Raw genomic sequence first — 22,663 nt, forward strand, 5'->3', positions numbered from 1 at the left:
CTAACAAGTTGCTAGGCCCATTCACACCAAGGATGATGACTATAAAGAAAGACACGGTTCTAAAAATCGTTCTCAGTATTAAAGAATAACAGAGTTCACAGCACAGCTATAATGACAACAGCACAGAGAAACGATATCGTTGGAATCACTTTGTCCCTGTATACACCTAGTATTAAGAAGCGTTTTAGCTGGTCTAAAACATTTTTATCCAGAATGATTTTATCCACCTGATGAACGACAAAAACATTGACAGCCAATCAGAATCCATCCTGCTGTAACGAGCTTGAATGATATCGTCCGCTGGTGTGGCACTAATATAGTTATCTTCATAGTTGTCATTCTTGGTGTGATCGGGCCTAAAATCTACCAGAAAGAAATGAAATTATAGGCATTACCAAGGTTGCTGTCCTTATGTAGTTCTTAGCTACAACACTATTCAAAAGTTTGGGGTTGGTAAGATTTTTGAATGTTTTTCAAAGAAGTCTTTTATCTGCAATAAATGCTGTATTTAATTGAGTAAAATATTTTTTCTATTTTAATATATTTTAAATCTAATTTAAAATACATTAAAATATCATTTTAATTTTAAAATATAATTTGGCAAAGCTGAATTTTCAGCATCATTACACCAGTCTTCAGTGTCACATGATCCTTCAGAAATTATTCTAATATTATACTGACTTGCTGCTCAAGAAACATTTCTTATTATTAATCTTGAAAACAGTTATTTTTGTGGAAACACCGATACTTTTATGAATAGAAAGCTCAAAAGAACAGCATTTATTTGAAATAGAAATATTTTGTAACACTTTAAATGTATTTACTGTCACTTTTGAGCAATTTAATGCATCCTTGCTGATTAAAATTTCAAAAAAAAAAAAAAAATCTTACTGACCCCAAACTTGAATGCGTTTTTTAGTCATTAAGATATGACTGCAAAACAGAGAAAGTTCTTCAAGTAATGTTTATCACAGACCTTAACTTGATATCATGATGACTGAACAGATCTATTGAAATTTTTTTTCTAAATCTGAATGGATAATGAAACAGCTTATCTGAAAACATTTTTCACCAAAGCCCGAACATGTACAGAATATGAATTTGTTTACCCGAGCGCAAATTAACACACGCTGAGACTTTTATAAAGGAAATGATTTATACAAATTGTTATTAATTTATTGATCACTTGAAGTATAGAGTGACTGTTTGTGGCACTCCCTGGGACATTTACTTTGGAATAATTCCCCAAATATAACGGCATACTGTTAGTTTTACACCACTGATGTATGAGGCTCAGATGTCATATTGCCTATTTGTGAATTCTGAAATAATGTTTTCAAAGGTGTCATGAAGTCTTTGAGTGGATGTTCTGAATATGTTACATATTTATGATGCGTACAATCACTGAAGAGTGTCAGAGAAAAAGATTACACCAATAAAAGTGTCTCTTGCACTGATTTAAAAACGCCCTCGAGACCATGTTAAACATGGACTTGCTTTACTAAAATATGTTTCATGAGAGTCAGACCACTGTAAACCACTCGAACCACACACTGTGATTGGACGCTGAAATAAATCAATGAAGGAAGTGAATGTTTTGTAGAAGGGAAATCTGCCTTTTCTTTTTTAAGACTGAATGTTGAGTGAATGCTGAATGTTGAATATGTTGGACTACTGTCGAATTATTGACCTAACAGGGTTATGAAGGTCTGTCAACATTTATCGGAATGTATTTTTCCCATCGACCTTGGCCGGTTCACGATTATGAGGCATTATGAATGTATTTCTGTCTTGGGTTGTAGAATTTTAGTACCATGTCATGCTGTGCTTTTGACACTGTTCTTTTATGGTGTTCAGACTTTACCTTTGCTGTACTGACAAGAGCACAAAAAATCTCGTGGGAAACTATCACTGTGACATCATCAGTTTCCCGGCAATCCTGGTATTCTTTAGTGTATGCTTTATATCTCATGAAGAAATGTAATACATGAGTGAGTGAGTGAGTGAGTGAGTGAGTGAGAGAAAGAGAGAGAGAGAGAGAGTGTCTGTGTAAAATTTAGAGACCTTACTAACCTGTGTGAATCAATGGATGTTTATCCATCAGCAGGTAAATTATTGTGATGCATACTGAACAATAAAATCACTTTAAAACAATTCAGCCTAATAAACTGGAAAAAAAAGACAAGACTCTTCTTTAATCTGTTCTTTTCAAATATAATATATACATAAATATAAAATATGTACCTGTCACTACTATTCAAAGGGGTTCAATAAGACTTTTTATGTGTTTTAAAAGATAATTGTCACATGATCCTTCAGAAATCATTCTAATATTCTGATTTGGTGCTGGTTGTGCTGCTTAATGTTTTTGTTGGAGCCATTGTTGGATACTTTTTTACTGTCATTTTGGTAAAAAAAAAGTTTTAATTTCTTTCAAAAAAACAAAACAACTTACTGACCCCAAAACTTTGAACGGTAGTGGGTATGTTATATTTTTGAATCAGTTTAATACGAATGGTAAACTAAATACTTGTGGTTTTAGATTTTTATTCAAATAAACCAGGACAATTGCATCCTTTCCTTGGGAATTCAACTTTCTGTTATTCTGAACTTGATTTATTTACCCATTTACGCTGTAGTTATTTTTGAATACCATCATTCTAAAATTTTTTTTTTTTTTACAATGAAACCAGCATTACTGTTTAGTAAACAGGTGAAATCAAATAATACCAGATGAAGCATGTATTCAGTTCAACTCTGTTTTCTCCATAATGAAGTTTATTATGAAATAATGATATAATGTTCTTATTTCAATCATATCACCGAATCAAAAATATTAAACTGATATTTTCCTTTGTAACATAATAATAGATTCATGTGGCACTTAGTACACATGTGTGACATATTTCTTCCATACTGTCCTCTTACATTTTTTATGCCCTAATAGGGTCTTTAACACTCCAGCAGAAGCTCTAAAATATAGAGAGAGGATCAAGATGGAAAAAAAGAAAATCACACTATAATAGAATAAATAATGTTTTATAGCAATACTTTAAATATTGTGATTGGACTAAATACTATCCTTTGAAAGTTATCAGACAAAACCCGAATATACCATAAATTAAATTTTGCACAAGTCCCTTTAAGTTGGGAAAAAATAAATATATATATACTGTATATATAGAGAGAGAACCAAAAACAACCAAATAAATAAAAATAAAAAAACTGAAACGCTATGTCATGCTAATCCTAGCAGCGATAACCAAATTTAACTGACTTAATTTTCGCCTGAGAAGTCACATGGCGGGGTACCAGCTCATGGGGTTGGCATTCGCACATGCCAATGCACCTGTTATGGGAAAATTTGGCAACCAGGCTATTTTGGCACGTTAGAGATGAATTGGCATGTCATTACGAGGTTGATCAGCAGGATTAAAGTCGTCCTGGTCCGAGTATCATTCCCCATAAAATGAAGACGGGCTCAGAGGTGGAATTATTACTTTTTAACAACTGATCAGGTTTTTCGGTCATCTGACGGATAGGAGAGAGAGGGGAAACAATGATAAAGCCGAAACCGAGACCACAGGATAAACAAGGCTCTGACGTAAACACGCTACAGAGGTCCACTGTTCAGAGCAAAACAGTTCCTCCTTCAGGTTTCTCTGGTCCAAACCAAAACGACTTTAAACTTGATTGATTGTAGGTTTCTCTGAATGTCAAAGTTGCTCCGATATCCATTTTTCCAGTAGACCGTGATCGGTTTAAGCAACTTGCGTGACAAATTTGCAGATCATGATCCACTGTTTTCCGAGACCCGTATGAATAGAATTACACAAATAAAAATACCTGCAATGAACTGAATCTCATGCAAAACAAACTAAAGAGTGCAGCAGGTTTCATCCAAGGAGAAATTGTCCAGGAAAAAAAATCTTCAGCTTTGACCAGACGCGAAACTGTTGGAAAAACACGTGATAATGTGGAGTATGAGATCGAGAGAGAAAAAGAGAGATCGAATGAGAGAGAATGCCCCGAATAGTCACAGTGCACGGAGGAACACCAGGGCGGCACTAGAGAGCAAGAGTCATTACGGTGGTTTAGTGCTTTAAAAGGTGAAAATTCGCTTTCCGTCGATTTGTGTAGAGAAGAAACCATAGGTGATTTTTCTTATTTCATAATTTAAAACCTCTCTAAAAAGAGAGTGCTGAGGGATAAAATGTGTGTTTTGCATGTGTGTGTGTGTGTGTGTGTTTGCGTGAATTTCTTTTCTGTGAATTACATGTCGTGTGCAGAATTCAGTGCAGCCAGCCCGGCGAGGTGTCCCCGTAACCCCAGTAAAAGAAATACGCCTGGTAAACCCCAGTAAAGCAAGGTCTGTCCTCTCTCCTGTAGTTTGTGTGTCGTGTCAGTCCTCCTCAAGTCCCACAGATGTATCTTAAGTAGAATAGTGCTTTTCCAAGTATACAGAGGCCGGTGTATCCAACCCCTGGTGGATGTGTGTACTATTTTTTAAAGGGAGCTAACCGACTGAAGTTCTGCCAGAAGGGTGATGTGCTGCGTTTGGGCTCGTATTCATATCCATCTGCCTGCCCGTAGCCGTCAGGGAGAAGGTACTGCCCGGGGTTCATGGGGTCCAAAGGTGGTGGGTACGCTGGGGGGACCGATCGGCCCACACCTGAGGAGATGGGCACATAGGAAAACACAAAGACTGATGCATAAACTCAAGGTATATCTGTGTTTAACATGACTTTTTATCACATTTATTTGAATTTTTTGTGTAGATTTATGCTGTTTGTAACATCCACAGGCACTGCACGGCAAAACAATTCTTAAGCAGAGACACGCAAATGGGAGAGCAGGCGCTTCCGTAGGTTTTAAAGGGTTAAATGTAAGAAATTGATTTATAAATCTAATACATCTACATTCCATGAGAAACATTATCAGTGTTGGGTGTTATGCATTACTAAGTAATTAATTACTATAATTTAATTACTTTTCCCTTGAAAAAGTAAAGTAAGGGATTACTTTTATTGTTTCTGTAATTTAGTTACTTCTGATGAAATACTTTATAGACTATAGAACAATTCTATATAAAATAATAGTGGATTTAAAGGCATAGTTCACCCAAAAATGAAAATTTGATGTTTATCTGCTTACCCCCAGCGCATCCAAAATGTATGTGACTTTGTTTCTTCGGTAGAACACAAATGATGATTTTTAACTCCAACCGCTGCCATCTGTCAGTCTTATAATGTGGGTCAATGGGAACTTCTTTTATAAGAGTAAATAAAACTTGCTTAGACAAATCCAAATTAAACCCTGCGGCTCGTGACGACACATTGATGTCTTAAGACGCGAAACGATCGGTTTGTGTGAGAAACCGAACAGTATTTATATAATTTTTTTACCTCTAATACACCACTATGTCCAACTGCGTTCAGCACTCATTTAGTGAGGTCTGATCGCGCTCTGACAGCGGAAGTGATGTCTAGCACTCATTGAAGTATATGAGCGAGACATCACTGCCGCTGTCAGAGCGCGATCAGACCTAACTAACCGAGTGCTGAACGCAGTTGGACATAGTGGTGTATTAGAGGTAAAAAATCATATAAATACTGTTCGGTTTCTCACACAAACCGATCGTTTTGCGTCTTAGGACATCAATGTGTCGTCACGAGCCGCAGGGTTTAATTTGGATTTGTCTAAGCAAGTTTTATTTACTCTTATAAAAGAAGTTCCCATTGACCCACATTATAAGACTGACAGACGGCAGCGGTTGGAGTTAAAAATCATCATTTGTGTTCTACTGAAAAGCAAAGTCACCTACATCTTGGATGCGCTGGGGGTAAGCAGATAAACATAAAATTTTCATTTTTGGGTGAACTATCCCTTTAACATCAGCATATAATGTCTAATGTTAAAATGTATGTTTTTAATGTAACCTTCTCCCTTTAAATACTTTGGTCAGTTCAATTTGTACACTTTTATATCATTTATGTGAAAGAATTAGAAAAGCAGTTTCATGTCTATCCTTGTATTGTTGATATGGCATTTAGAAAGTACTTATTAATAAGTAATGCAATACTTGTGAGTAATCTGTACAATAATCTAAATATACCGTTGAAGATGTCATTAGTAGCTAGTAATTATTTCCTATTTTAGAGTAACTTACCCAACATTGAACATGATAAGGATCACACAGGCTTAAAGATTTCATACCTTTCTGTTTGGTGACTCTCCTAACGGTCAAGGCGGCTTGCCTCTTCTGATACTCAGAGATTTCAAACCCTAACGCAAGAAAATGACAGACAACATTTAGTGTAAAACTTTAACAGCTTTCAGAACAAAGTTTAAATCACTGAGAGTGGTGAACTTCTATGGACCGACCTGAATTAAAAAAAATAAATTTAAAAAAAGTTTGTGTTCTATGTAAAAAAAGAATACAATTTTGAGACAACATGAGGTTGAATAATTGACTAAACTGTGATGCAAAAGTTCTCACCAATCTTCTCATCTTCCTGGACCATCTTTCTTTCCTCTTGAAACGCCCGAAGCCAACGGATTTTCTCCTCCAGCTTTTTGGGCAAGAACAGATGGATCTCATCTGTGTCTTTGTTGGCCAGTTTGAATGCATTCTTCACGCTAACGTTAAAATCATCATCTCGGCCGTCGATTGCGTCAATGACCTCATATCGATCCATTTCAATCCGACCCTTATAGTACAGAATATCACGGCGAATGAGATCCTGTTGAAGGAGGAGAGACATTATTAGTATGTCTGTAGTCGGTACTAACAGTCGAGACAAATTACAGACAGAACGAAACTAAATATTATATTAACATAAATGTACATGTAAATTACATGTACATGGGTCAAAGATATTTAGATGTCCGCATCAATAGAAATTTAGTGATTTTACATAGAAAGCACATTAAATGCAAGTAAAACAAAAAATTTGGGGAGAATAAATGTCAAAATGTGGGTGAAATAATGTTCCATTGTCATTTAGTGTAACGCTTATATTTATGTAAAAACTGAAACGACACTTATTTTGACCTGTACGTATTAAAATATATAAAAGAATAATTGAGCGTACTAAATTTTATTGCATTTTAAATAAGTACAAAATTCTTGCTGACAAATGGGCAAAACCTAGGATAGTGGCAAAGTTTAAAAATGTAAAATTACAAGTAATTAGCATTTGGGGTAAAGTCTTTAATATGGCATAAATAGATTTTTTATTGTAAATATCCCTGACAAGATTGTTACACTGAATGACATTTTAGTGGTGTCTTCTGTAAATCATGGTAAAAATGTATATTTAATTTTTGCTCATAAAAAAAAAAAAAAAAATTAACAGGACCCATTCTGATGTATTGAAAAACAACAACAACAATTCAAAGCTGCATTACACTTATTGTTTTGATGCTTGAAAACCCTTTTTAGTCTTTGACATATATGTGGGATAGGATGTGTGTGTCACCTTTTTATTAGAGATTACAGTGATTTGTATTACAAGTCTCCCAACATGTTCTGCGTGTTCATTTGAAACAATTAGTAACTGGATATAAATAGTAAGACTGCTAATTGGTTGGCTGGTCTGGGTACACTCATATCAGTCTTGTGAGAAACAGGTGCTGATGGTCTCTGTTTTTGTGTTGCTGAACTGTCTGTGTAAGTCAAAAGGTGCTGAAGAGAGCCGTTTTTGCACCTTTGTGGAGAGACTAAAAATGGGCCATGTGCTTTGAGCTTGAGGGTGTTTGGAGGACAGTGAAACACAAACGGCTTCTACTTTCAGCTAGTATCCAAATCACAAACCCTCAGTTGTGCTACACCACTATATTTTAATCAGTTATTTGCTTCTCCATGCCTGTCTGCTTCAATTCTGCATCTTGGCTCTCCAAGTGAAAGTTACAGTGTGCAATGTGCTGAAACATCATCGGCTGCCTGCTACCTTCCCTCAAAGATCCCTACTCCTCAAAAATGAAAAACAGGACTGCAAGAGTCATGCCTGACCCCTCAAATCTATCTATCTAGAAATATCACTTTCTTTTTCACCTGTTCTCTTATTTCCAGATCCATGTGTCCCAGTTAAAGCGGACACCTACTTTATCATCAACTGAACTTGAGTGTTATTCTTGCCTTCATCCCCTCTTTCACTTACCTTCTTGCAGAGAACCATCTGATGATCGAAAAGGAAGAAGATTCTGGTTTGGCTGCGTCCGTATGGTTGATATATCCAGGACATCTCCCCAGTGTACACAAGCTCTGAGCTCCTGTCCAGAATATCCTCACCCTGCACACACACAATAACAAATGAATCATTACATCTGACACCACTGAGACTCTGATGTCTTGGTGTCTTAGTATACAGCTCTCCAATCATATATGAAGCCTGTGGTGCAAGTTGCACGTCAATAACAAGCATCAAACCTGTGCCGCAGATGCCAGATTTCATTAGAAACTGGATAGAAAAATTATATTTTTTGTAAAAAAAAAAATAATAAAAATTAAATATACTATTTGTCAAAGTTTGGAATATTTAAAATTAAATGTTTTAGAAAGTCTCTGCTCTCCAAGACTGCATTTATTTGATCAAAAATCAAGTACAATTAATGCACTTGCCCTGCCTCAGATCTTACATTTCATACAGTTGATTGGTGACGAACTTGAAGCAGGGCAACGACTCACTGCGTGATATAGCCTATAGAATGCAGTTAGAATGCCCTTAAAATTGAAGATATCAGGGCAAAAATGCCCCTGTATGACTTTTTGTCTCATATTTATATCATGTTAATTAAGCTTAGTTTACTGTATATAGTTAAGCAATACTGCATTTGTAACGAGCACAATATCACACAAGTGCTGAGGGTTGTACCTAGTCTCTTAATGAGTCATGGGTGTGTTTTGGGCATAACGTGCAATAAGCCAATTAGAGTGTCACCTCCCATTCCCTTTGCTCTTGCACCATGGCGGACTGCTATTTACATGGTGGAATATAGACACCCTCAACTTGACGAGTCAGTTTAAATACATGTGTGTATTGCCACAATTGGTCAAATAATTAGCCAATTTCATTCGTCATTACTGCAAATAGGTCATTCTGATACATAATGACTATCCATTATGACATGTAGGCATTTTTATCTTTATGTACACAATAATAACATTGTAATTCTATTATTTTTAATATTTGGCATGTTTGAGTGCTGTTGCGCATCCCTATGTGTGTAACAAGCCGAGTGTATGCACGTTGTGCACCCATATATAGGTGCATATAACTAACACGCCCTTTAAATAACAAAAAAATACTGCACCATTGACTTTAGACCAGGTTTTTGTTGGTCAATGGTGCAGTTGTTTTCAGTTGCCTCAAAATAGCAACAATGCACCTGAACACACCTCGTTTTCAGATCAGCATGCCCATGGGCGAACAGATGGGCATGAGTGCATTTACTATTTAAACAACGTGGCACAGGACGTGAAAATGAGAACTGCGTCAGGCTGAAACTAGCAAAAAACACTGCGCCTGGCGTCGCATTGCGCCGGGTGTATGATAGGGCCCAATGACTTACTCATTTAGACATTTACCGCCACCTACTACCGCCACCTCATTTACTTGCCCTCATGGCCACTGAAGCCTAAAAGATTGTGTAATGATGTTGATTCTATGTTGAATCAAATTTTTTTTTTTCTAAAGTTACTTTTTGTAATGCCTATTTGATGCTTTTGTCATTTAACACAATAATGACATTAAATTATCTTTAACCCAATTTTCAGATTCAACTCTTTCCATTGCTCTCTTTTATATCTTATATCCTGCTCGGTCTGAAAAGCTTTAGCCACACACCTCCCAGTCCAGTACAGAGGCCTGCCATTGGGCGATTTTGTCAATGTTCTCAAGCCTTCGTTTGCGTTCGTTGATTTGCTGAGTGACATTTCTCATTACAGCTAGCGCAGCAGCCACGTACCGATAATCACTGGGAGAGAAAGGAAAAAGAGTGAGCAAAAGAGAAGAGAAAAAATGAGGGCTGTCAAAATGATAAGTGGAAAGCAGATATGTCAGTTCCAAATTCGTCGTTTACACTGTCATATATTTTGTGGGCCATTATCTGCATGATGCACCTGGAGTTAGCATATCCATGTTTCTGTGTGTACCTGTGTTCTTGTACTGTGTATTTCAGTAACTCTGCCAGCTGTAGAGGGTATTTGCAGATTTTCTGGACTGGAGTGAGCAGGTAGCCGTCAATGGCGATGTCGATCATCTGCTGGACCAATCGACATGCTTCAAAGAAGTGCTGGTATCGTGCGTCTCGCATGAGACGTGTGAGCTCCATGCAGGCGTCAACGTGGTTGTTACAGTATTCCGAGTAGATCCAGAATCCATCTTGCTGTAAATAAAAATATAAAAACATTTTTTTTTTTTTAATCAGTTTTCCCCCTGACTCATTGTGTACATGTCAATGATTTTCTGTGTTTGAATACAGACGTGTTCCAAAAAGCAGGGTCCGATCTCACTGAGATGAGGTTCTTCCGTGTTAAACTGTTTCTCCAGGTCTCTGACAAAGCTTAACTGGAATCTGTAAATGTCTTCGATATTTCCAAATATCACTTTCAGCTGGTCATCATTAAACATGTCTCGCCTCTTTTTACACTGACGGAGATACCCCTGAAACACAAACACAAATACATACACAGATGTACACTACCGTTCAAGAGTCTCTTGTTCTTCTTACTAAGGCTGAATTTATTTAATCAAATATACAGTAAAACAGTCATACTGTCAAAAATCATTACAATTTTTCTATTTTAACACATGTAAACATGATTAATTTCTGTGAATTTTCAGCATCATTACTCCAGTCTTCAGAGTCACATGATCCTTCAGAAATCATTCTAATATGACGATTTAGTGCTCAAGAAACATTTCTAAATATGTCTCGTTCTCATTCTCACAAGAGCAAATTATCCGAGCTATCCACATAAAGTTCATATTTGCATACTTTCACTGTGTTAACATTTGTCTCAATTGTGTTTATGTATATTTCTCCTCAGGAATTTTAGGAGACACATTTGAGACAGCCGAAGATGATCAAATATATACGAAGATGATCAATGAAGTCTCCGGAGCTGTGAAAGAGCTGGTATGTGTTTATTACCTCACAGATGTCCTTCAGGTGTTTGATGTAATGTCGTTCTGTGCTCATGATTTCATTGATGACATTGGCCCTCATCTGGTCCCGGTTCTGGGTGGGCTGGCCCAGACACAGACAGTCGGTGCTGGGGTTCGGACTGGCCTCAGCGTGGCCATTCTGCACCTCGCTGGAGCTTTCGGCAGCCTCGACCGCTGTGTTTTCCTCCTGATTTACCCATAACTAGAACACACACACATTAAGACAGACATGACTTGATCTTCAAGTCCTGTTATCATCAATTAAAGTAATCACGATAATTGTGCTCACATTCGATTAGCATTCGGCTCAGAGCATCCAAAGTTAACAGACTGCATGATTGCTTTCATAAGGTCATTAAAGTGTCTAGATGTTGCTTTAAAAGCTTCAGGGGTTAAAGTTACATTGATGTGAAATAGAGTCAGTGTGCGCCCTCTGGTGGCATCAGTCCCAACTACATATTACCACATTAGACTTACAACATTTACAAAAGTAAACACTTACAAAATCTGTTTTCAGAAGGACATAAAAGAATCTGCAATTGGACCTGTTACACTGCTGCCAAGATACACACACACACACACACACAAGCCAGGAGATGGAAAGAGAAGGAGGGCGATACAGATGCGCACAGTTAGGAGCATGGTATGTGTGTGTGTTTGGTTGAGAGAATCTGATGTAATTTTATTTGCCCTGATTATGTAACTTATCATTTGCTTTCCCAGGTGAGCCATCTGATGTGAACACACATGCCTGCATATACACAAACTCTCTTTCTCTCACACACTCGCACAATGAAAACCCATGAATATGCAGACGTTTTCACTACTTTTAAAGTTTTACAACAAGCTCTTTAGATTTTAAAGGTGCATATAAGATGTTTAAAAGGATGTGAGATAACCCCAAAATGAAAATTCTGTTATCATTTATAATCATTTACCTTATGTCATTCCAAACCTGTATGAGTTACTTCATCTGTGGAACAAAAAAAGAAATATTTTGAAGGATATTGGTAATCAAATGGTTTCCATTTACTTCCATTAATTTGTCAAAAACTTCTCAAAATTTCCCAAAGCATCTTCTATTGTGTTCTGCAGAAGAAGAAGAAAAAGTCATACATATTTTGAATAACATGAGGGTGAGCAAATGGTGACAGAATTTTCATTTTTGGGTGAACTATCCCTTTAAACTCATGTACACTCATAAGATGAAGACTCCAGTCATATCAAAGAAACATAAACAAAAATAAGTGTTGACTGTACCTTTAAGACATTTTAGTCCCTTAATTAAAGGTGCAATATGTAAGAATTTTGCTGTAAAATATCCAAAAACCACTAGGCCACTGTTATATATTTTGTTCACTTGAGTACTTACAATATCCCAAATGTTTGCAACTATTTGTAAATCGTGAGAAAATTGCAATTTTAACCAAGGCTCCAGGACGTGTGAGGAGTCGCCTGTCAATTGCGTCATACCCGCGTTACCCTCCTTTATTTTGTAGAAACCATGGAAACACCAAAGCCACTTGCCCTTGTCTGTTTTAGATAGACAAGGGAACAACTGTTTTGATATATTTATAGACAGAAAACTAATTGTTGTTATATAGCTCAACACATTTAGTCTTATTGTTTAAAGCTGCAGTCCGCAACTTTTTTTGTGTTCAAAATGTACAAAAACATATAATGAGAATGTACAACATGAACCCATTTTCCAAACCGTGTTTTTGTCTTATCCTGAATCATTATGGCACACTTATAATAAGTGTTTATATTCGGACTATATTTCAGACCAGACTGGTAGGACTCGCCGCAGAGTATTACAGTAACTGCGTGACTCGCCATAGACATACACGGAGAAAAGTAGCTCCGGCTAGAATGTTCCTCCGCAAGACGCGTACAGTTCTGTTTATTAACCGCTAGAGGGCCAAAAATCGCGGACAGCAGCTTTAAATCTAATTTTCTTGATTTTTTGCGAGTACCATGCTTTACCATGCCTCAGAGAAAAGTCAAGACACAATAGTCAAGACACAATGCAGGCAGATCAAAGCACTGTTCAATATCAAATGTCAAGTCAAATGTCAAGTGTCCCCAACTAAGCAAGCCAAAGGCGACAGCGGCAAGGAACCCAAACTCCAACAGGTGACATCAAAAACATTATTTTGTGAAGTAGCTAACATAGCATAATCAGATGCAGCTTTATTTTTAGTAACAGTAATACAGCATTTTCTCCATCATACAACACGTTTTAAAATTAATTGCATGTGTGTTGCACAATCGCTCCAGCGGTCTCGTTCAGCTCCCACAACACTCGGCCCTGCGCCGCTTCATACTACAGTAACGTTAATAATCGCATCCATGAACATGATTTCTTCTCCAGTCCCATCCCAATTGTTTTCCACCGGCTGTGAGGTGAAGACCACATGTCCCAAGATTCCGCGCTCAAACTTGGCGTCATCAAGCTACGCCTTTGTTTTGAATAGGCCTCTATCGGACAGAAAATCGTACATATTGCACCTCTAAAGCAATAGATCTCACAAAAATGAAAATTTGGTCATCACATACTCACTCCGATGTTGTTCCAAACCTGAATGACTTTACTTCTTTTGTGGATCATTAAAGTTTTAAAGGAAATATCATTCCCTTTTTTCCTTGCATTTACAATGAATGCGGGCTAAAGTGTTCAAGCTTCAAAAAGCATGTCACAAATGCACCATAAAAGTATCATAAAATTAGCACATATGTCTTTCATCCAAGTTTTCTTAAGTCACAATACTGTACAATAGCTTATGTGACAAAAAGACTGACATTTACACTGTTACTCACTGAGAATCTTCCTCTCCAGTGAGCAGTTAACCACTGTGACCAAATCATTGAGTCAGTGAGAACCAGATCAGTCCAATTTGTGAATGATTCATACAGACCTGTTTTGAATGTGAATGAATCATGCGGACCAATTCAACTCCAAAGAATGATTCAGACATTTCCAAAGAATGTTTTTACAGAAAACAGCATACAGGTTTGGAACAACATGACAATGAGTAAATGATGACAGAATTTTCATTTTGGGTGAACTGTCCCTTTAAGCCATATTCCTCATGGAAACCCCAGTGTAGTTGATTTCAGGTTTTGTTATCCTTGTAGGGACATTTGGATTGCACAGAGAAAGCAAAATCTGACCCACACACACACACACACACACCGATGACCTGATCTAGAGTCCCAAACACTGGGGGGAAAAAAAGAAGACAAAATTAAAAATAGATTTTCATAAATACATAAGCCTGTCACAGATTCAATTCACCCTGAAACCATGTCCTGCATAACTCCCTCGCCCTCTCTCTTTCTCTCACACACTCTGTTTCTACACAGAGTCATGGATATGTCATCTAATCTCTTGAAGGATGTTTCTCAGATTAAGATCTCATTAAAATCTCAAATTATACTCTTATACCTAGAAATCTCTGCCTCAGCGCAACTTTCCAGTGCATTAGCCTTGCTAGCTGTCCATCCTCATCCTCATCAAACGAAAGGCTCAGTTTAGTGATCCTGCTGCCCGGGTACACAATGTGTGTATGTGTGTGTTGCTACGGCTGTGTGTTCAAAAAAATAGAGGAATCGGAAGAACACTGATGACGCAGATGTTGCACACACACCTGCGCACACATACACACACATATAAACTTCCATCTTCTCTTTCCTTCCTCTCAGTGTCCAATCTATTTTAGCCTCTCTCTCTTTTACTCTCTCACCCTCTCCTCCCAGAGCAATCTGTTTTTTTGTTTTGTTTTTTGTCTGTTCTTCTCTCCTGTCCTCTAATGAAAAGTGACGTCTCATTTTATGCTTCATGACTCAACCTCACTGAACAGTGAAGAGAAACACAAGACACAGCAGAACCGAGGATACAGTGTAAAGGTGTCAGCATCTTACACCAAAAATCAAACTAACCCTTGCAGGTGACATTAATACAACATTTATCAATCTCTTTTACTTGGGTACCTCCAATTATTATATTCACTAATCCTTCTCAGATGTACTATTCACGAGTTCACCTGTCTTTACAGTCTTAATAGTTAATGGTAAACAAACTTGGCTTGCTGTCCTTGACGGAGGCTCGAACTTGAGGCTCGGCTCGAGCTCCGAGGTCCACCCCCCTATAACGGTACTGCATAGATGGAGTAGATGCCGGAAGAATTGTCACTGGGACAGCGCAATGACCGCTGCTTATATAAGCTTATAATAATGATTGACAGGACTGAACGTTTTGACAGTGACAGGCTCCTCCCAAAACCCGAATATACTCTCTGAACTTCATTTAAAATATCTGAGGTAAGTTCACAATTAGCAACTGGTCAAACACATAACAACTAAAGATTAAAACTTAATTCAACTGAATACATTTGTTAGCTTCAGCAAACAGAAGTGCCACAAGCTCAAATTGGATTCTGTGGTTTCAGTTTGCTGCGCCGCGACTAAATATACACAACACTGCAAAATAAATTACATTGTATAGTAATATTAGGTCCTTGAAGGTAAGGGAAACATTTGCAGAAACCCAATGTGTTTAAAAAATAACACACACAATATATATACCTATACACACACACACACACTTAGCAAAAAAAAGAAACTCACATTCAACTGCTTTTATTTCCAGCAAATTTCTTAACACGTGTTAATATTTGTATGAACAGCAACATCTGAGACATAAACTGAACATATTTCACAGACAAATGATGAACAGAAATAGAATAATGGGTCCCTGAATTGGGGGGGGGGGGCAATATTAAAAGTAGCAGACAAATAACAGTCTCTTTAATGTCCTAACTTATTGGAACTGTGACATTAATTGTCTACCACCCTTAAACTGTTGAACAAGCATGAAAAACATTGTTTAAATCCTTTTTGTAGTCTGGACTTGCATGGTCCTCTGATGGCTTTCCTAAAGACAAAAGTAGAAAAACATTTATTATTTAACTTAATCTAGTTAAAGGGTTAGTTCACCCAAAAATGAAATTTCTGTCATTAATTACTCACCCTCATGTTGTTCCAAACATGTAAGATCTTCGTTTGTCTTCGGAACACAAATTATGATATTTTTATGAAATTCGAGGGTATCTGATCCACACAGGCAGCAACGACATTGCACCTTTTGAGGTCCAGAAAGGTACTAAAGACATCATTAAAACCAGCGACGTGACTACAGTGGTTCAACCTTAATATTATGAAGCGACTATAAGACTTTTTGTGCAAAAAAAAAAAAAAAAAAAACGACTTAATTCAAAAATTGTGTAGCAGTATGACAGAGGAATTTGTTGAATAAAGTCATGATTTTTGTTTTGTTTTTGCGCACAAAAAGTATTATCGTCGCTTCATAATATTAAGGTTGAACCACTATAGACACGTTGAAGGTTTTAACAATGTCTTTAGTACCTTTCTGGACCTCAAAAGGTGCAATGTCGTGCAATACCGAAGACAAACGAAAGTCTTACGGGTTTGGGACGACATAAGGGTGAGTACTTAATGACAGAAATTTCATTTTTGGGTGAATTAACCCTTTTATGCACATTGTTTAATGCGTCTGTGCATGTTGAAATTAACATTGGCCAAGCTTGGTAAGTGATGAAAAAAATACTGTTTGCCCATATCTTTTGTAAACTAACGCAGTTAGCTAATATTACTCAATAGAACATTATTGTAATGTGTTACTCAGATAGCTGGACAACTAATGTGAACTGCTACTTTTCTAATTATACAATAGCCCACAGAACATTTAGAAATGAAACAGAACTAAAAACTTGGCCTTTTTCAATACACACATATCAAAACTCTAAGTAGCTAGCTACATATGTAAACAATGACGGAGCCACAACGCTAGTTCAAATTATGCTGCATCGTACTTAAACAGTTAACGTAAAGAAATACAAATAATTCATATGGGAAAAATGTTATTTACTTACCAGAATCAAAATGTGTGCTGCATATCCTGAAGTTGCTAGTTGGTATCCAGCCTTCTCGCTTCACTCCTGCAATCCAGGCATCACATCGTTTTTCATAAATCTAAACACTTTCATTTCCGAAAGTAGGTTCCAAAAGTTCCGGGCCTGAGGGAGCATCCAACCGTTGGGGAACAAGGATCTAATTTTAATTTTGATATTTTATCACAATCTGACCATGCATCAAGTGCCTCCCGATGTTTTAAATGTGCTTGACAACTAACTGGGAAAAATCCAAGGAACAAAGATGTCACTTCCTAAAACCGACGAATAGCCGTTAAAATGGTTTATTTGTAGTATTCAGAAACCGTTGTTATCAGCGACACCTGTGGCCATTAAATGAACTGCAGCCAGCAACTTATTCGCACTCGCACTCACGCACACGTTACGTACAAGAGACTGTAGGTGATTCAAGGCCCCGATATACTCTCGACAAAGTTATTTTTCGTTCTTCGCTTAGAAGTAAAAAGTTGGTAGTGAACATCTCGACGCAGTTGACGCTGCTGAGAGTGATGTTTAAATATGTGCTGTGCGCTTTCCTCTCAATTACAAAATAAACACAAGAAAGCATCTGATCATAGCAATCTGGACATTTGCACCAGCTCCACGATTTACAAGCATCACGTCTACAGATGAGGTAATTAAAATTACACTGTTATTATAGTTTGATTATAAAGTATATTTGAGACACATTGACATTACAGTACAGAATAGCTATTTCGGCATTTTCCTGAATATTGTGTAAGTATTAAGTATTGTATAATATCCAATATATTGTATATACTGTAAAATGAGCACGTAAAGTCACATCCTTTGGATTTTCCCGGCAAGTCAGGCCAGGCCAGAAATTACACACTGCAGTCGGGATAAAAGAAAATATTTAAAAATAAAAAATGCATTCCTCAGATTTAAGTTGTGTTTGTCTATATATATATATATATATATATATATATATATATATATGTATGTATGTATGTATGTATGTATATATGTGTAACTTTCAGCTCCGCTATCAGCTCCACTGTACGCTGCTGATTTTCGTTCGTATGCAGGCGCAGTGTGTGTTGTGCCTGTGGACTGTGAATAAACAGTGAGCAATGATTTCTGATGACACGAGAGCTCCAGGTCTCAGCAGGAGAGAGATACCAAACCTGCAGGCCAGCGCCACCAACTGGTGTGACATAATGCTTTCAGACTCTACCCCATCTATCTCTCTCACACTCATTCTCTTCCTGTCTATTTCTCCTTGTCCTTTCTCAGTGTTGCATAAGAGATGCCCAAAGGGTCAGAATAAAGACCATGCTGGACAGATTGATATAGTGTGTGTGCGTGTGTGCGCGCGCGTGTGTGTGTGTGTATGCATGCGTGCATGTGTATGTATTAAATATGTATCTGTCTGTGTGGACACAGGTGATATTCTCTGTACAGCGAAGAGATTTTCTCACACCTGTCATGCCCGAGAGAGTGCCTTACACAACCTGCCATCTGCGTAAGTGTGTTTTTGAGGAGGAAGGGGGGATAGATGACTGTTAGAAAAGAGAGGAAAGAGAGAAAGGGGGAACTGAGAAATTCACTTAGGAAGCTCTAGGTATGTAGCAAAAGTTAAGACCAAGTTACATAAAAGTCCCATTAAAGAGCACTCCACCTTTACGAACTCGCTCCTCTCTCATAAGACATCTCTATCCTACACCTCCTGTCACCCATGATCCTCACTAAAAGGATTTATGTTCATATTTCAGTACTAAGCTTGGAATTTCTCAGAAAGCAAACCGATGGATCACACAAGCAAAAAGTTTGAGCTTTTGGCCACAACTGCAGTGGACTTACAATCTATAAAACCTGACTTGCATAAAATGACATTACAATTATTACTGCTAATACAATTTTTTTAATACTGCTAAGAACAAATTTTAAAAGATAATATTTTGAGAGTCCTTGATAGGTATGTTGCCTGGAGGCAACACTGTCACAATGGAAAGAAATTGGCTGATGTCAAAAAGAAAAGGGAAAAAAATCTAATAAAATTGGCTACTAAATTCATTCGATTTTTGAAAATGTATTTAAATGTTATTACATAAAATCTTTAAATATATTAAATCTATAAACAATTGTTAATATATTTAACATAAATATACATAATTCTCCATATACACTACTGTTCAAATGTTTGGGCTTAGTTGGACGATTATATTTAATATTTTTTAAAGAAGTCTCTTATGCTCACCAAGGCTGTTTTTATTTGATTAAAAATACAGTAAAACTGACTACTTTTTGGGTGAACTATGCCTTTAATAACAATAATTCAATGTAACAACATGATTAAAGAAAAATTAGTCTGCTTCGAAGAGGTTAGGTATATTAGAGGCCATGTCCTGACTGGATGATAGGAGGAGCCGGGGTTGGAGTAGGGTAATTAGCTCCTGAGCAACACGATAAAGCTGCTGATAATACAGAATGGACCTTATATTTAGGGAAGCTGTGATAGGTGTTGTATTCTTATAGGTAGACGTGGATCAGCTGAGAGTCAGCTGATGCGAGCTTGACTAACGTGACCTTCCAGAACTAATGCTACACTGTTAGACCTTGCTGTAGAAAAACAGCCAAATTCTGACAGTAACAAACCATTTTCCATTAAAACAGTAATATACTGTAGAAAACACTGCATTCTGGGAATATTTGTCATCTTCGAGAAAATAGACTACAGGAATATACTGTGAGTTAACAATGCTCAAAGTCAACACTCAGAGGCTGTGTTCTAAATCACACCCTATACCCTCATTCACTATTCCCTACATTAGTTCACTAATATAGTCCACTTGACAGAGTGAGTGAATGAAAAGAAGTGAGTGAATTCAGAAACTTTATGAACACCTGATAAGCAGAATCACTGAAGGACAGAGAAACATGACCAGAAAAATGACACGAGCAGAAACACAAGAACTACAACTGACTTCAGTGTCAAACCAGTTTGACATTATTTTTTTCATACATGTACAGAAGTTCTTGTTGAGAATTAACAGATATGGATGTTGATGTTTTACTGAAAATAAAAATTTATTGAAGTTTGCAGTCACCATCGTGGTGACAAGTGTCTGCTTTAGTTGGGCTCTTGACTCTTTTACATTAGCTTTCTCTGGCTGCTGTAACTGAGTGTTTATAAAACACATTTATTATGGCAGGAAAAGGCCAACATAAAGTTTATCAGGTGTTTGGCTGTTGTGATGATTCTGTAATCATCTTGGACTTGTTTAATTCACTGATCTATTTCTATGTCCAGTCTTTGATTTAATGGGTATTTTATCTTTATTGATTGTACTATATCTGTGATTCAACAGTGTACGAACAAGCAACGTTTCAGTAGTCAGTTATTTAGGAGAATATATAAGTCCTTATAATGCATAAAATATTTTGAGCTCCTGCATAACTTGCACAGCAGAGACATCAACAATCAGAATATGAATCTCAACAATGGTGACATCCAAAAGTTTAATGTTGCAATGCATGCTGGATGCCAGCATAGTACAAAACTCCCAGCATGCACTGCAGAATGAATAAATTATGCAGCTTTATTGCCACCATTGTTGAGATTGATGTGCTGATTTTTGATATCTGTGTGTGTCTAAATAATGCTGCAGCTGTTTTTAGTGCATGGCATTTAAAAATAAACTCTTTTTAGCTGATTGTTGTTGGAACTCTTGCTGTAGTTTCACAGTGGCAATAATGAAAAATATTAGTCTGTTAATAATGTAACAATGGATAAAACAGCATGAATTCAGTGAATCAAGAGCCTATGTGATGGTTATGTCTTCACCAGCACATAACTAACAGCACTCAACAATTTTTTTCCCTATATTTGTTTCAGCCATAAATATATGAATAGTTTAAGCAACCAGAGAAGAAAAAATTGATGTATAAAAGGTCATGGGTAAAGAGCTCAACTAAAGCAAACGCTGATCTCCTCAATGGTAACATCAAACCAAACATTTTCACCAAAATATCAACATCTAAACTTCTGTTAATTCTCAATAAGATTTCTTTTGTAGAAATAAAGTTAATCTGGTCAGTAATAAGTGTAATAGCTGGAAGACAGTTGTAGTTCTGCTCGTATTTATTCCGTTCTTGTTCCTCTTTTCAGTGGTTCTGCTTGTTAATAGCAGGTGTTCATCATTAATGCTCAATCATCACTTAAATATAAACTTAATTATCTCACTGCAACACAGTGTCAATGTTACTTTTACTCTGTAGTGTGGACACTAGAGGATGTTCCTGTGGGGTTGAAAGGGTTAAAGGTGTAAGATAAAAAGACACACCCACAAAATGTAATTTAACAGTTACAAACTGTTAGTTAAAAAACAGTTATGTACTGGCAACACTGTTGCCAGTAGTTTACTGTAAAATTTAGTTTTGCGGGTCACCATTGTGCTGAAGAGTAGAGCCTGTGCTTAGGTTCAGGAGAAGATCAAGAGACATTGGTGATATGCTGCATGTTGTTTTATTTAACAGATGGTGACTGTGTAGTTGCTGGTGCAGTGAAAATCTTTTTGTTTAAAATGTTTGTATTGAACTCTGAAGAAATAAGTTCATAATAATGATATGCTCATATTATTAGCATATCATAAAAATTAGTTTGTAAATTTAAATGTCACTCTGATAATTTGAGGCAGTTGGTTTCTGCAAATGAAATGAGGTAACACGAGTTTTAATTTAGTGCATGGTATCTTTACAGTAACATACTGTAGATTACAGTAAATAACTGTACAACCAACAGTGTTGCCAGTATTTTACTGTAAAAAAAGCCCGGCAAGGTCTAATAGTGTATGCTTGATTAATTTCTTTACAAAAAAAAAAAAAAAATCTTACCAAACCCAGACTTTTGAATGATACTGTATTTAATCTGCATAATATGCAATCCTTTACAATATGAAATGTAAATAATACTAAAGATAAAATTTAATAAATAAAACATGGTTACATTTCATTTTAGTGTTAAATTGTTACAGTGTAATTATACAATTAAGAACTGAATAATAGTAAAAACTACATGTACTTACTATATAATTAGGGTTAGGGTTAAGTTTTGGTTTTATAAGTCACATATGTTCATTCATGAAAATGCAATGGAAGAAATTGCATTCATGTCCATTTTATTGCCATCATGTACTTGCAATGTGAAGTGAATGGATTTGTTACCCAGAGGGAATGTCGCGCAATAGAGGGTTAATCTTTAGTTATGTGCAAAGACATCACCCCCCGGATGGCTAGCGGCAAATCTGCATGTATATGCGTATTATCAAGCATGTCTGTGCTCGCACACCATTAATATTTCATTTTTACTGTGCAGCATGTTCATAATGCCTTCTTTAGTTTTATTCATAACATTTCAATGCATTTTGCTCAAGATATTAGATCTGGGTTTTATAGTATCACTGACAAACTCAAAATACAACAGTTTTTTCTTAGGTTTATATAAGATATAAGTGGTTAGAAGGGTTTATGCATAGG

The 22,663-nt window shown here is 36.7% G+C and overlaps 1 protein-coding gene across 8 annotated transcripts in view; it reads right to left on the reverse strand.

Annotated features, from left to right (window-relative positions):
* Positions 1-2,745: 2,745 nt before the first annotated feature.
* Positions 2,746-22,663, reverse strand: part of arhgef9a (Cdc42 guanine nucleotide exchange factor (GEF) 9a) — a 31,785-nt gene continuing 11,867 nt past the window's right edge. For 6 of the 8 annotated variants that reach the window (XM_048187177.1, XM_048187175.1, XM_048187176.1 and 3 more), the window contains 8 exons: positions 11,158-11,373; positions 10,488-10,667; positions 10,157-10,389; positions 9,849-9,978; positions 8,163-8,294; positions 6,500-6,743; positions 6,217-6,285; positions 2,746-4,672 (listed from right to left, as the gene is read on the reverse strand). In XM_048187177.1, the coding sequence (XP_048043134.1) occupies positions 4,500-4,672; positions 6,217-6,285; positions 6,500-6,743; positions 8,163-8,294; positions 9,849-9,978; positions 10,157-10,389; positions 10,488-10,667; positions 11,158-11,373 (1,377 nt within the window). In that variant the 3' untranslated portion in view covers positions 2,746-4,499. Of the gene's footprint in view, positions 4,673-6,216; positions 6,286-6,499; positions 6,744-8,162; positions 8,295-9,848; positions 9,979-10,156; positions 10,390-10,487; positions 10,668-11,157; positions 11,374-12,109; positions 12,130-14,619; positions 16,108-17,125; positions 17,192-22,663 lie in introns of those variants that run through there. The other 2 variants (XM_048187181.1, XM_048187182.1) reach the window with 2 other exon arrangements.

This window comes from Megalobrama amblycephala, linkage group LG4 (assembly GCF_018812025.1).
Source record: "Megalobrama amblycephala isolate DHTTF-2021 linkage group LG4, ASM1881202v1, whole genome shotgun sequence".
NCBI classification, from domain to species: domain Eukaryota; kingdom Metazoa; phylum Chordata; class Actinopteri; order Cypriniformes; family Xenocyprididae; genus Megalobrama; species Megalobrama amblycephala.